The 13,913-nt window shown below is 35.8% G+C and overlaps 1 protein-coding gene across 1 annotated transcript in view; it reads left to right on the forward strand.

Moving 5' to 3' along the window:
- The window catches only part of ice1 (KIAA0947-like (H. sapiens)), a 38,300-nt gene that overhangs the window by 23,380 nt on the left and 1,007 nt on the right, over positions 1-13,913 (forward strand). Inside the window, exons 6-20 of the mRNA XM_067400849.1 lie at positions 3,987-4,063; positions 4,156-4,193; positions 4,399-4,481; positions 5,036-5,112; positions 6,602-6,639; positions 6,864-6,946; positions 7,059-7,095; positions 7,183-7,233; positions 7,341-7,421; positions 7,529-7,962; positions 9,949-12,315; positions 12,407-12,575; positions 12,924-13,084; positions 13,350-13,540; positions 13,662-13,762. Coding sequence (XP_067256950.1) covers positions 3,987-4,063; positions 4,156-4,193; positions 4,399-4,481; positions 5,036-5,112; positions 6,602-6,639; positions 6,864-6,946; positions 7,059-7,095; positions 7,183-7,233; positions 7,341-7,421; positions 7,529-7,962; positions 9,949-12,315; positions 12,407-12,575; positions 12,924-13,084; positions 13,350-13,540; positions 13,662-13,762 — 3,988 coding nt within the window. The remainder of the gene's footprint in view (positions 1-3,986; positions 4,064-4,155; positions 4,194-4,398; positions 4,482-5,035; positions 5,113-6,601; positions 6,640-6,863; positions 6,947-7,058; positions 7,096-7,182; positions 7,234-7,340; positions 7,422-7,528; positions 7,963-9,948; positions 12,316-12,406; positions 12,576-12,923; positions 13,085-13,349; positions 13,541-13,661; positions 13,763-13,913) is intronic.

A 13,913-nucleotide genomic window follows, 5' to 3' on the forward strand; every position in this document is an offset into this window, starting at 1 on the left:
GAATGGCTACCAAAATCAGTTCATGTTCCAAATGGTTGCTGCTAGGAAAAAAAAAAAAAAAAAAGCCTCAGAAGACAGGGCTCATTCCACCACAGAGTGTTTGTTTAGTTAGATTGCCATTTGTTTGATTTAAGACAGTAATTTAATTTGTATTGTGTGAAGTTAAGTTATAGTTTTATTAAAAGGCTCATTAAGGTCAAACTGCAATCCTGACTTCTGGTCTCCTGTTTGTGCTATGGTAAGGTGTTATCTTTCGATTTCAATCTTTGTTTCCATATAGTACAAGGTGCCATATGAAATATTTCATAATTAGATGTATCATTTGAATTTCTCAACATTCTTCTCACCACTGATAATGGGCTTTGGACTAAATTATGTCAGTGTTCCATTTTCATTCATTTTGGACATCTCATACATTGAGTGACAGAACACCCTGATTTGTCATGCTATATTTACATATTTGGTATTGTTGGATTCAGCACAACCCCACCTTTCCAACAAGTAATGAAATATGTTTCTATGATAATCCCTGGCAAAGCAACCACAAAGTCAATGAAAACAGTTTGCATAGATATTCAATTTGTGCATGTCCGCTTATTTTATGTATGTGTTTATATGTCCCTATTTATTCCATACATCAAGTTATTCACATCCAGTCTTTTCTAGTAGTTAAATCAACTTCCTGACTACAAACATGTCAAGTTTCAAAGCTCTCAGAGCTTGTGTGATTGATCTGCACTAGTTTATATGCCTTAACTCCCATATGGACAGGCTATATTTTAGTCCTTTTTTGGTTTTGGGGTGTATAACAATATCTGTTAATTTAACAATCTTAGCAGTAAAATATTTTTAGCCAAGAATCCATTTCATATATGGGACACCTTAGAGATGAGGAAAAACATTGTTGGCTTTAGTTCTACCTCCGGTAGGGGTATCTCAAAAACTAAAGCACTTTTTGACCATTTGTCACTAGCCTATTACCTCCAACTCTTGTTGCAGAACACACAATCCACAGTCTCCCCAACCATAGCCTCCTCCATATTTTTCTTTTCTTTTTCTTATATTCGCTGCAAATCAGTGCACAGGCAACTCGTATTGCAAGCTTCTTGCGGGCTACCGTTTTTAATAATAATAATAATAACGGTCCTGCACCAGTGTTAATTTCGTTGACGAATAATTTTCGTCAACGACATTTTTTCACGGACGAAAACGAGACAATGACTAAATAAAATGCGTTTTGAATTACTAAAACAATGACTAAAATCTACTCTAATTTTCGTCAACGAATAAAAACGATTTGGGAAGATATCCAGTCAGAACTGCTGTCCTGTGTGGAAGATGCGCACATTTGAATTATGTGCTGATCTAACCGCGGGAAACGCGACGCTGTTGCGTGCTCTACAGGTTCGTGCAGCAGCACATCTGACTGATGCGCAATTAATGAATAGCGCACATTTATGCCATGCGATTCCTTATGAGCTGATGTTGATGAATTATGACTGTTTACTACACTATGTTTATATGGTAGCATGTTTTTTACCCAAAAATGCATATTTATCTCCCTCATGAGCAGCTTGCTACAGTGCATACTGCAGACATTTCAGAATAAGAGTCACGGTGTATTTCGGGATGGTTTATACTTATTATTTTTTTCCTGGTCATTATTGTTATTTTTATTAAAAAATAAACTGTATTTAATTTAATTTCTGTTTAATTCATAGTAAACCACTGTATCTTCTGTCACAGGAAGGAAAGACTAAGAACATTATTTGACACATTATTCAATATATTTTACAAGTATAAGGGTTATTATTAACTAAACCTAAAACCAAAGAAATCTTCATAACTTGAAATAAACATTAACTGAAATAAAAGATAAATATATAAAAATGTAAATTTAATAGTTTCTAAGCTTTAGCATAACATGAGGTATTAAAATAAACAAAAAATAAAAAGTTATAGACATTTAAAAGCAAAAACTAAAAGACATAAACACAAAAAATTACTAAAACTTTTAACTAAAATTACAATGAAAGCAGGAAAAACTAAAAATCAAATCTAATAAATTTTTTTAAATGAAATCTATATAGTAGCCTACCTCAATGATAAGTGTGTCAATCCCTGAAAAGTACTGAATTTTGCTCTTTCACGTGTTTTTGCACTTGAACGGTCAAAACGGGAATATCAGATGTGCCTATATCAGTGTATTGGATCTGTGGAAGCATTTTTATTGGAAATGCTTAATGCTTACAATTTAACTAAATTAGATTTTATTCGACTAATTGTACTGTAGGTTTAGTCGACTAAAACTAGACTAAAACTAAAACAATTTCCGAAGACTAAAATATGACTAAAACTAAATGGCATTTTAGTCAAAAGACTATGACTAAAACTAAATCAAAATTTGCTGTCAAAATTAACACTGTCCTGCACGCGTGATATCGTGTTGTTTCCTTGTCACATCTCACATGTGTTTGGTTGTGAAACGTAGTTTGCATGCCAGATAGAGTTGTTGGTGATTCTTCCTATTGTAAAGTCATGCAGTGTGAAACCTTCTGTCGCCGATCCATCGTGCAGTTTGAACACAGCAGCGACTGAATGCTGGCCAAGATAGTCATGCAGTGTGAAAAGAACAGTGACCCGACTGCTTTGAAAATCGTGCAGTCTGAACTCTGCTTAAGATGACTGGCATCATATTGTATATGCAATATTTAACATGGAGAGGATTACTTTTCAGAAAAGGCTTCAAAAAGTCTATTTTGACAACATGTGGAAGAAATGGAGAGTTTATATTCTGCATAGAAGACCAGATTTGGTGTGATTCAGTGCTTTTCCTGTAACTGTATCAGTGTAACCCTGTAATATGTACACCCTATGTTTATTTGTTCATTTTGTTTGTTATATTCACATGTAAAATCCTTGAAAAAAACTGAATAAAAAAAAAAGGCTTAGTTTTGCAGCCAAATGTTAGAGTTGGAACCAATACCTGTTTTATTTTTTTTATTTTTTCAGAAATAAAAGCCAAATGCTTGATCATTTTACAGCCACATCATTTTCGCTATGCATTATTTGTTTTGGTTGTTTAAAAGGAAAAAAATCAATCGATTAAGTGCTAGATTAATCGATTACAAAAAGAATCGATAGCTGCAGCCCTAGAAAACAGACGCTTCATGTGAAGTATTCTATGAAGACGATTCTTGTGTGAAGTACAATAAACGTTATAAAAAAAAATTAAAGTGGCAATTTTAACATGCTATAAAAAATTATCTGTGGGGTATTTTGAGTTAAAACTTAACATACACACTCTGGGGACATCAGAGACTTATTTTACATCCTGTAAAATGTGGAAAAATACGTCCACTTTAAGAAAGCATCTGATCACCACGGACCAATGGTAGCTTGAAGGTGTTTACCAGACAACTTTTTGGAAAGTTTGCTTTGGCAAGCTACTTCCTAAAACGAACTCCAAACAAACTTTCTTTTAGCCTAATATTGTTCGAAACTAATGTCACTGTACACTGTTTGTTCTGTGCTTTTGCTTGAAGTATATCTGGGCCTTTAATGGCTCGTTTTCCCCACCCGCAGTACCTTTACTTGATAGGCGTGGTGTATGCCGGAAAGTAGCGATTGACGTCATTTTTGCGCAAAGAAACATGCGACATTGTAAACGACAGTGGAGGACATACAGCAGATCTTGTTCTTGCTTCTCTGCATGTGGTTGTTTGTTTGCTGCGCGCCAACGTTGTTGCAACGTTATTGTTTCAACTATATTTAAAAAATGGCGCCTCTTGTGTTGTCATTTCCCTTGTAGCACGCACAATCAACGTTCCTCAGTGAGTCACCCTTTAAGTACCAAACTACTGTGCTAGGTACCCCAACGCAAGGGTCCCAAAAAAGTCTTATTAAAGCTAACTAACTGGACTGGAAATACGCTATTTCTCTAAATATACTAATTTCTCTTGTCTTTTTGCTTCTTTATACAACAGGCTGAATTGAAATTGTATCAGCAGAGATGTGAAGATTTCGACAGACTGAGAGCTGAAAGTGCTCAGACACTTTCCCTGTAAGACCACTGTCTGCTGTAGTATCACTGTTAATTAGTTGCTCTTGTGGTGATGTTTTCTTCTCACAGTATTTATCCTTCTCTATTCCCAGGAAAGAAAAAGCTGAAGAATCCTTAAGACAAGCAGAGGGTACATGCATCACAAATTATTTTAGGATAAGATTAGAACAGGGCCTAGATGTCAAGAATGCTGATCATATTAATAAAAAACCAGATGATCAAAACTGAAACCAGCCTTTACTGTGATGAAAAAATAATGATTTGTACACTCATTTACACAATTCCTGGAACATATTTATGTTGCCCATAAACTTGTAATTGTACCATTTTCACAGACACTGTGCAAAGGCAAAACCTAGAGAATGAGAAGCTCAAAACAGAAAAGAAGTCACTGAAGGAGGATCTACAGAAAACTCAGGTTAGGTTCTTTGAAGTTACCTCTGTGATTAAAGCATTGGTCAGTTCAAACAAAAGCTGTGCATTGTTTTTCTGATTTTTAATAATGGTATTAAAGTGGAATACTGCTTCTTAATGCAAGTTAATGTATCAGTACCACCTTAGATTGGCTCTAAAATAGCAGTTAATGGTAACACTTTACAATACGTTTAATTTGTTAACATTAGTTAATGTATTAAATAACATGAACTAACCATGAGCAATACATTTGTTTCTGTATTTGTTAATCTTTAACGTTAGTTAATAAAAATACAGCTGTTCATAGTTTGTTCGTTACTTCACAGTGCATTAACAAATGTTAACAAATACAGGTCTTGATTTAAATAATGTATTAGTAAATGTTGAAATTAACATAAAAAAAGATAAATAAATGCTTTCGAAGTGCAGTTCATTATTAATTCATGTTAACTAATGAACCTTATTGGAAAGTGTTACTGAGTTAATATACCGTTTATTTTTTTTATTTTTATTTATTTATTTTTTTTCTGATCCATTTTTGGGTTTCTTTATTTCAAGGATTCCCTCAAAAAATATGTTCAAACTGCTGAGGAACATGAGAATCTCAAGTTTGAGAATGCCAAGACACTGATTATGTAAGTCCATTCAGACTGTTATAGACATATTTGTAATTGTTCACAAATCACAATGACAAATGCTTGAGTCCATTTGTTATTGATGTATACTTTAAAAGGATAGTTCACCCAAAAATAAATGAATCCCATGATTTACTCACCCTCAAGCCATCCTAGGTGTATATGACTATCTTCTTTCAGACAAACACAATCAAGAGTTATTTAGGGGGTTAATAAAGGCCTTCTGAAGCAAAGCGATGGGTTTTTGTAAGAAATATTCCATATTTAAAACTTTATATACTAATAATTGGTTTCTGGCAATGGCCATACGAGAGTCTAGTTCCGGCAGAACCCCCGAGACCCAATGCATGACATATTGACGAACGTGGAATCACAGAAAGATGGAGAAAAACACCAGTCGTGAATTAAGTCTAAAACAAGAATTTAATTTTTAAAGAGAAATGTTAAAGGATTTCAGTATAAGAGAAGAGGAGCTTCAGTTTGTTGCCCAGCCCTTTTTTTTTTCTTTTTTTTTTGAACCGTGAGAGGAGTCTACTCTCAGCCAGTTATTATAGTTTGTAAAGTTTTAAATATGGATATTTTTCCTACAAAAGCCCATCACGTTGCTTCAATAAGCCTTAATTAACCCCCTGGAGCTTTGATTATGGATGGATGTACTTTTTGGGCTTCAAAATCTTGAGCCCCATTTACTCCCATTATAAAGCTTAGAAGAGCCAGGATATTTTTTTAATATTGTGATTGTGTTTGTCTGAAAGAAGATGGTCATATACAGCTAGGATGGCTTGAGGGTGAAGTAAATCATGGGATAATTTTCATTTTTGGGTATACTAACCCTTTAAAGGGTTAGTTCACTCAAAAATGAAAATTCTGTCATTTATTACTTACCCTCATTCTGTTCCACACCCGTAAGACCTTTGTTAATCTTTAGAACACAAATTAAGATATTTTAGTTGAAATCCTATAGCCCCGTGAGGCCTCCATAGGGAGCAATGGACACTTCCTCTCTCAAGATCCATAAAGGTACTAAAAACATATTTAAATTGGTTCATGTGAGTACAGTGGTTTAATATTAATATTATAAAGCGACGAGAATATTTTTGGAGTGCCAAAAAAAACTAAATAACAACCTACTTAGTGATGGCCGATTTCAAAACACTGCTTCATGAAGCATCGGAGCACAGATGAATCAGTGTGTCGAATCTGCTGTTCAGAGCGCTAAAGTCACATGATTTCGGCCGTTGGCAGTTTGACACGCAATCTGAATCACGGAGCTATCGGATTTCATCTAAAATATCTTAATTTGTGTTCTGAAGATTAACGAAGGTCTTATGGGTGTGGAACGGCATGAGGGTAAGTAATAAATTACAGAATTTTCATTTTTGGGTGAACTAACCCTTTAAGTTTTTGTTAGTGTTGAATTGAACATGGTAGAATTGATCTTCAGAGAGAAAAAAAGATTGAATGCATGTTTTTTTTCTTCTACTTCTAGGAAAGGAAACCTTGAGAATGAAGTTTTGGTGCTGAAAGGTTTGTGTTAGTGATCTGATACATTAATCATATTAAGCTGCATGAATGAAATTTTAATTCTGCTTTATTTTTAATTAATTTGTTTAACTTATCTGAATATGGACTATCACAGCATATTAACACAATATTGGATTATTTTCTAATCTTCTTACCTATGTTCCAGTAAATGGTTTTGTGCACGGTATAGATTGGAGATAAAACCTGAACTGTTTATTTGTACACAGAGATAAAATTTCAACAAGAGAATGAAATTGATGTTGTAAACAATGAGAAGAGAAGACTTGAAGAAATGCTGTACACAACACAGGTTCAAATTTTGCTAAAATTATTTTTTATCCTCTAGTGAAATATAAAGTAAAAGGCAAGCCATAATCATTCATTCTGTTTATTTTTGTTATTTGTTTCTTTACTGTTTTCAGCAAAGGCTGAACCAACTTGAGAAGGAGTTCAACAAAGGTATGAGTTGTGCATATGTATATCTAGTACGTACACTTAGTATATTATTTGTTTTCAGTCATTAAAATAAAATTATTTTTATCTTAGAAAAAAAGAGTGTGTCTTCTCAAACAGATGCGGAGAAACTAATTGATAAAGGTATGGGTTGTTTAAAACTGTTAGACTCTCCATTGTTCAATTAAATGCTTGGATATTTAAAAGAAAACATCTGGAATGCATGGCAATTGATAATGTTTCCTTTTCAGGCAAAGTCAGAATGCTGCTGGAAGAGCTCTGGCATTGTGTGGAAACTTCATCCAAAATGCAAGAAAATTTGTTCAACGATGGTAATCATTTTTGTTGATTGAGCAAAATTTTACATTGCTGAAATGTATCCATTATCAAGTCACCAAACTTAATTCTGATGAAGAGGCAATGCATATTTCTTTTACAGGAGAAGAGGCAACACCCTTGAAAAGCGAACTTACAAGAATACCTTCTCAGCCACTGTTTAACAGTCCTTTAGGAAGACAGATTTCCCATCCATCTCCAGGGAATCCCAGTCCAGAAACTCGGTTGCAATCTTCAAAACACTCCTCACCTAAATCACCTCCAGCTATCAGTAGGCCTAAATCATCACCTCAAAATTTGAAAAAGCAGAATAAAGAACAACAGTTCAGTACACCAAGTAGAAAGAGGAAAGTAAGTTCAGATGGGCTTGAAGATGTGAACACTTGGACTGATGATGCTAATAGATCTTTGCTAAACGAAATGACGGATCGAGACTTCTTACATGAAGATTACTGTATGGATTTGCATGACATTAAAGAGTGGTTCAAGCCTTTGCCCACAGCTTTATCACCTGTGCATAGCCCCTCAATAGAGCTGGTAAGTGAACATTTACATTTCAATTACATTGTAATGCTCAAGTGATTAAATTGCAGTGCCATTACTGTGGTTTTTCAGATATGTGGAGTCTTGGTCTTTGACTTGGCAAATATTAAAATACATCTGAGTTGAATTTGACTTTACTTCAATTAACTATTTGTGACTATGCTTGGGCTTGAGATGATAACTTCTAACAAATAATGCCTTCTGAGACTTTCTATTGAGATCAGTTTAGATAAGTTGAGAAAGCATCAAATGTGCATTGTCGAGAAAAAAATATATGTGAAGTTTCATACCAACACCTACACCAGATTTATTTTCAGCCCACAGAAATTGTGCTGTAGAAATTCACAATACAAGTCATTTGTAATTAACTGAAATACTGACAAAAAATGTGTCATCTCAAATGTATTGGTATCCATGGAGATTCAACAATCAACAGTTGTTGTTGCCTAAGGCAGTTAAAGTGCCCCTATTATGGATTTTTGAAAATTACCTTTAATGTAGAGTGTAACAGCTCTGAGTGAATGAAAACATCTTGCAAAGTTTTAAATTGTATTGCCCGCCCACTTATTGTGCACGCAGACGCCAGGGAAAATATTTTTTTCAACAATACCACAGTAGTACAATCTTTTGTTGTGTTCTGTTTTTTTTTTTTTACTGACCACTGCTTCTCAAACCCTTGGAGAGGTTAGCACAGGATTCACAAAACGATTGGTCTTAAAATATAGGTCAGTGCCAAGTTTATTTGGACCAGCTTGCTCCTCTGAATCTCAACCTGTAAGTATGATTAATAATTGATGTTTGTTTTCTAGCAATCATTCAAAATTCGTAGTTTTGTATGTTATGTTGTGTAACGTACACCTCAGTCTGTCTCCTGTTAAGCGGCTAACTCGTGTTTCTGTAGTTCTGCTATTCAGATGTGGGTCCAATATTGTCTAAAAATGAGTCGATTAATGCAGCTTGTCTGTCTTATTATTTGGGGTAATGATCAAGGATGGAGCACGACTTTCGTTTACAAAGTCTAATGCATTATCAGTGCATTATTCACATTTGTGCTTGGCTAACGTGGGAGGTTACAACATACAAAGCAAACTGCTTTTTCCCTCTGTTTTTATTATTATAGTAGAGTGGAGCGTTCTCTGTATTGTAATAGGATGTTAAGATGCTAGTCCACACTCTTAACTAGTTCAAGTATTATCACTGTAAACTGTAAACACCCATTGTAATGTCAAACAATGATATAGCCATTTTTCTTTGTTAATAGTTATGAGGAAAAAGTCTGTACACATCTGGCCTAAATGTTTATCTTATGTTGGAGGTTTTCAGCCTCGCTTGGCATTCTGACATAGCTCCTACTGGAGCACCTACATAAAGTATAACAGTGACGCTGCTATCATGTCTTATAAATAACTAAGGTGACACTTACCATATAGAAACGTCCTACTCCAGTCATGATTGTGAATCAGTTTCTTGTTGATCGACTACTTCAGCCGTTTCATCGTCAGACTTTGGCTCTAATTGATATGGTAAAATCAATGCTATCTTTTCTGTCCATACATTGTATACAATGTCTTGCGAACTGATAGCTGTCATTCAGTTATGGCAATGGGCATGTGGTGTGTGCAGTAGACCAATCACAAAGGATTGGGCCATCTGTCCAATCAGAGCAGTGTGGGCTCACGGAAAGGAGGGGTTTAGAGAGACTGATTCATTGAACTGCTTCAAACAAATCGTTTACCAATCTTTGGTGAACTATGGTGAAAAAAATTTATATTATGAGAAAAAAAAGTGGTTTTGACCTTGCATGCTTGTAAACCTTTTGTAGGAGACTCCCAAAACAATATTAGGAACCTCAAAAAAAGCATAATTGGGGCACTTTAAAAACTTTTAATACTAGCTCGTAAAATGTAATTGTAATAATGTTCCTGTATGGCCTGTAGTAGTTAAGAGGTGTAGTATAACACTTTTAATTTGTTCTTTCAGGTCAGTGTGAATGACAACCAACCAGTGTCCGATACTGAACAGGAATATCAATTAAATAATGGAAAACCAGAAGCACTGTCAAGCTTACAAGAAGATATTCTTCAAAACAACGCACAATTAGATCCCTCATATATTGAGAAGTCATTGCTAAAAGAAGTGGAAGAATCCTCTGTAATTTTGTCCCCAAACACTCATGCAAGATTAGCTGTGTCTGTTGATAATTTAGATCTTGAAAGCCCTTTGTCTGACAGCCAACACATGGAGGTAGAGTATGTGTTTGAAGTAACACATGGCTGTGAGGCCAACACTCAGAATCAAACTGCAAAGCCAGGTATAGAATATGGACACACTGTGGAAAGTTCCTTAGAAAGTGACACCACACAAACTGTGGTAGAGCTTCCACTGATGAATCAGAATGGTGACAGAACACAATTGGAGGATACAAAAATCACGAATAATCTTAAAAATATGTTGGAAAACTCAGATCCTCAGCAGGATATAAAATCTGAGATAGACAACAATTCTATTGAATCTGCAGAAAGCAAAACTCAGGTACAGCCCAACGTGACATTGGAAGCTAATGTCAAGAGCGTTTCAACACTTGATGTGAATAATAGTAAGTTAGACAGTATTGACAATAAGGAATCAAAGAGTTCTGTACCACTAGAAATTAAGTCTAAAGCAGATATATCAACGCATGACATTCATAACAGAATAGCTGACAAGGCTGGTCAGTCTGAAGATGTTGCTGAGGATAATGGTTCAATGCCTGCAGAAGATCAAAAAAGTTTGGATGCAGGAGAAAATGGAAGTGCATCCCCTTTAGGACCCTTAAAGGCTGAAGAATCATCATCAGAAGATGAAGGATTTTTTGGTTTGAAGAGAAAGGTTAGGGGTGTTCACTCAAGATCAGAAGGAAGAATCTCCTCAGAAGAATTGGACAGTGTTTCTGTGAATAAGCAGTTTTCCACTGCAAAGCAAATGTCCAGAGATGAGCCTCAGGAATTGCTTTCTGAGAATGGAGCACTATCTCACTCTGGACTTTCCACAGTAATCATGCATTCTGAGGATGAAAGAGATGCTGAACAGCCAGAAAAGGACAAAACAGTTCAAAATTTGTGTAAGTTACAGAGTCAAGAAAATAACCCTAAGGATGGTAAAGACAATGATTCTGTGATCCCAAGAAAAACATCAGAGCAAATAAATAATGCATCTCAGCAGGCCGAGGAGATGTCAACTGATGCCTATAGCCCTGGTGTCTCAAATTTGGTCAGTGATGTTTATAACCACAAGGAAACATCAGGAGATTCTGCAGTGGGTAGTCTTGAGGATACCAGCGCACCATGCCAGAGTACTCTGGATCCAGAATATGCTACCTTTGAAAAAGGTGAAAATATTTCACTTGTTCCAGGTCTCCACACCAATATTCATATTACACCAACCTCATGTTTATCTCTTGGAAGGGTTCGAACAGAGATGGGTCCACCCCTCCCTCCAGTTGTTATGCCACTGACTGCTACTCCTCCAAGGTTTGGAAAAGGTCATACTCCTTTAAAGCCTACCTCAGTATCCTCAGGATTACCAACAGATGGACCAAAGTCTCCTAAGATGATATTGTCAGTGCCTGTTATTGATTCATCTCTTCCAGTTGCCTCAAAAATGTCTCCATGCTTGACCACTCCATCGCCGTCTTGTGGAGTTCCCTCCTCACCACTTCAGTTTGGATCAGCAACTCCAAAACATGCTGTTCCAGTCCCTGGAAGACTCCCATCATCTGCCTTATCCTCCTCTCCTCCTGCTGCTTCTCAGGAAAATTCCATGCAAATGCTGGATACTATGTATCCCGACCTCTCTGCACGAGCCCGCACGTTAAACATACTCCGTGGGAATGTAAACCTGAACCGAGCTGGCAACGAGAATGGTACCTCCCCTCCGTCTGTTAACCAGATATCAGGAAATAAAACAATCAGTTCTTCATCTACTGCCTTTACCAAAACAGAGCAGAAGCCAAAAAAGACAGGAGTGAACATGCTTTTGCCAAAGAGTGCTAAAAGACTCAGACTTGATAACTGCTCTCCTGCTCCTCCTGGTGTTGCTTTACCTGCAGAACAAGATCAAACGGTTATTAAAACGGAGTCTCTCCAATCTCACCAAGAAGTACAAAGCAATCAACAGAAAATTGAGAAAAAGCCAGATAACACAATTGACAAAAATTGTCAGATCTCAGAAGCACTGGCCAAAGTTGGAATGTCCTGTTTTGATGTTTTGCCTGTTGTTAAGAGTCATGTGTTCCTTGGAAGAATATCTCAGGTGCCAATTTTGACTGATGAAGAAAAGGCTGTAATTGCTGATTTCTGTGTAAATCAGGTATGCTTTGTGCAATTCGGATGTTTTTTCTAGGCAATGCAGTTTTGAGGACATTGATGCACACCTTTGCATTTTTTCCCTGTTTCTTTAGTCTTCAGCAGAAAAGCTGATGTCTGCCATCTTGACTAAACTAAAGACTGAGAGGAGCATTCTGAGTTGTGAAAATATACAAGCTCTGTGTAGAGTCTACACTGGGATATGTCGCCAGATAGGGGACTATCAGAAAGCCCATGCCTTTGCATACAACATCCTTAAAGAGGGTGAGTTTACAGCAACTTTTCCCATTATTTTTATATTTATATGGTATGTTTATTAAACGTATAATTTTAGTTGTCAAGCCTTTATGTCAGAGGTTCTCAACTCTGGTCCTCAAGGTCCATTTTCCTTGCAGAGTTTAGCTCCAACTCAAAAACTCATCTTCCTATACCTTTCTAGTAATCATGAAGACCTTTAGGGTTGGAGCAAAACTCTGCAGGAAAGTGGACCTTGAGGGCCACCGTTGAGAACCTCTGCTTTAAGTGTTGGTATTACTAAACTTCAGTAGACTTTCAGAGACATGGCATGTCTCCATTTTCAAGTTGTTGATTCAATCTGGATTCTTTACTCAGATTTTCCTGATGCCTCCAAGCTAATTTTGTTCATGGTCACAACATGGCCAAGTGTTCTTTTCCATGAGACCTCCTTGTGCAAAGCCATTCATACAGTTGCCAATCTTAAATCAGAAGAAGAAATTTTGGATTATCTAACTAAATATCTACACTGGGATAAGGTATGCTTCATTGTCCATTCTTTTGCTTGCAAGCTCTGATGGCTAGAGCTAACAAACTTCCATGATTCATTCCATTACCAGTATTTATTACAAAACCTATAGATTCTGTAACTTCCTGACCATGATATTTTTTTTCCTCTGGGCATTATATATATAAAGAAAGGGCACACAACAGTATAATTGTGTACCTTTCAATTCAGTGCATGAAACTAATCATTTAAATAATTTAAGTTGCATTTTAACTGTTGTCCCTAATATTTCCTAGAGTCCTCCTGATGACATCCATAAATTGATCAGCGACACACTGAAGGCACTTCAGGAAGACAAAGCTTTGACATTCCAGAAGCAAGATCGTCATGGTCACGACCTTTGCCCAACTGCTTGGGAATATATATATACCTTGGATCTCTTGTGTACACATATGAAGTGGAAGTGGACGCATGATTATGTTATTGGGTATATTTATTAACCAAGTACAGAATGTTAAATAATTTAAAAGAATGGATAATCACTATATTCTTAATAATATAGAGAGGATAATTAATATGTTTATCATGACTATTTTTTAATTAAACAGCAAAGAGCTATGGCCCATTATGAACACTTGGGTGACACAGTCAAGGCTTCAGCAATCCCCAATCCGTGATGTTTGTGTAGCAGCTGTTTTGCGATTGATTGGTAAGTTATTGAATTTGCATGAAGTGATTAATGCTGAAAGTACTACTTTAATTTAAAGTAATATTAAAATATATTTTTTATTATTTATTTTAATATTATAAAATTAAAATTAAAGTAATGAATTAAATCTAATTAATTATTATACAAAATA

This window comes from Chanodichthys erythropterus, chromosome 2, assembly GCF_024489055.1.
Source record: "Chanodichthys erythropterus isolate Z2021 chromosome 2, ASM2448905v1, whole genome shotgun sequence".
Taxonomy (NCBI): domain Eukaryota; kingdom Metazoa; phylum Chordata; class Actinopteri; order Cypriniformes; family Xenocyprididae; genus Chanodichthys; species Chanodichthys erythropterus.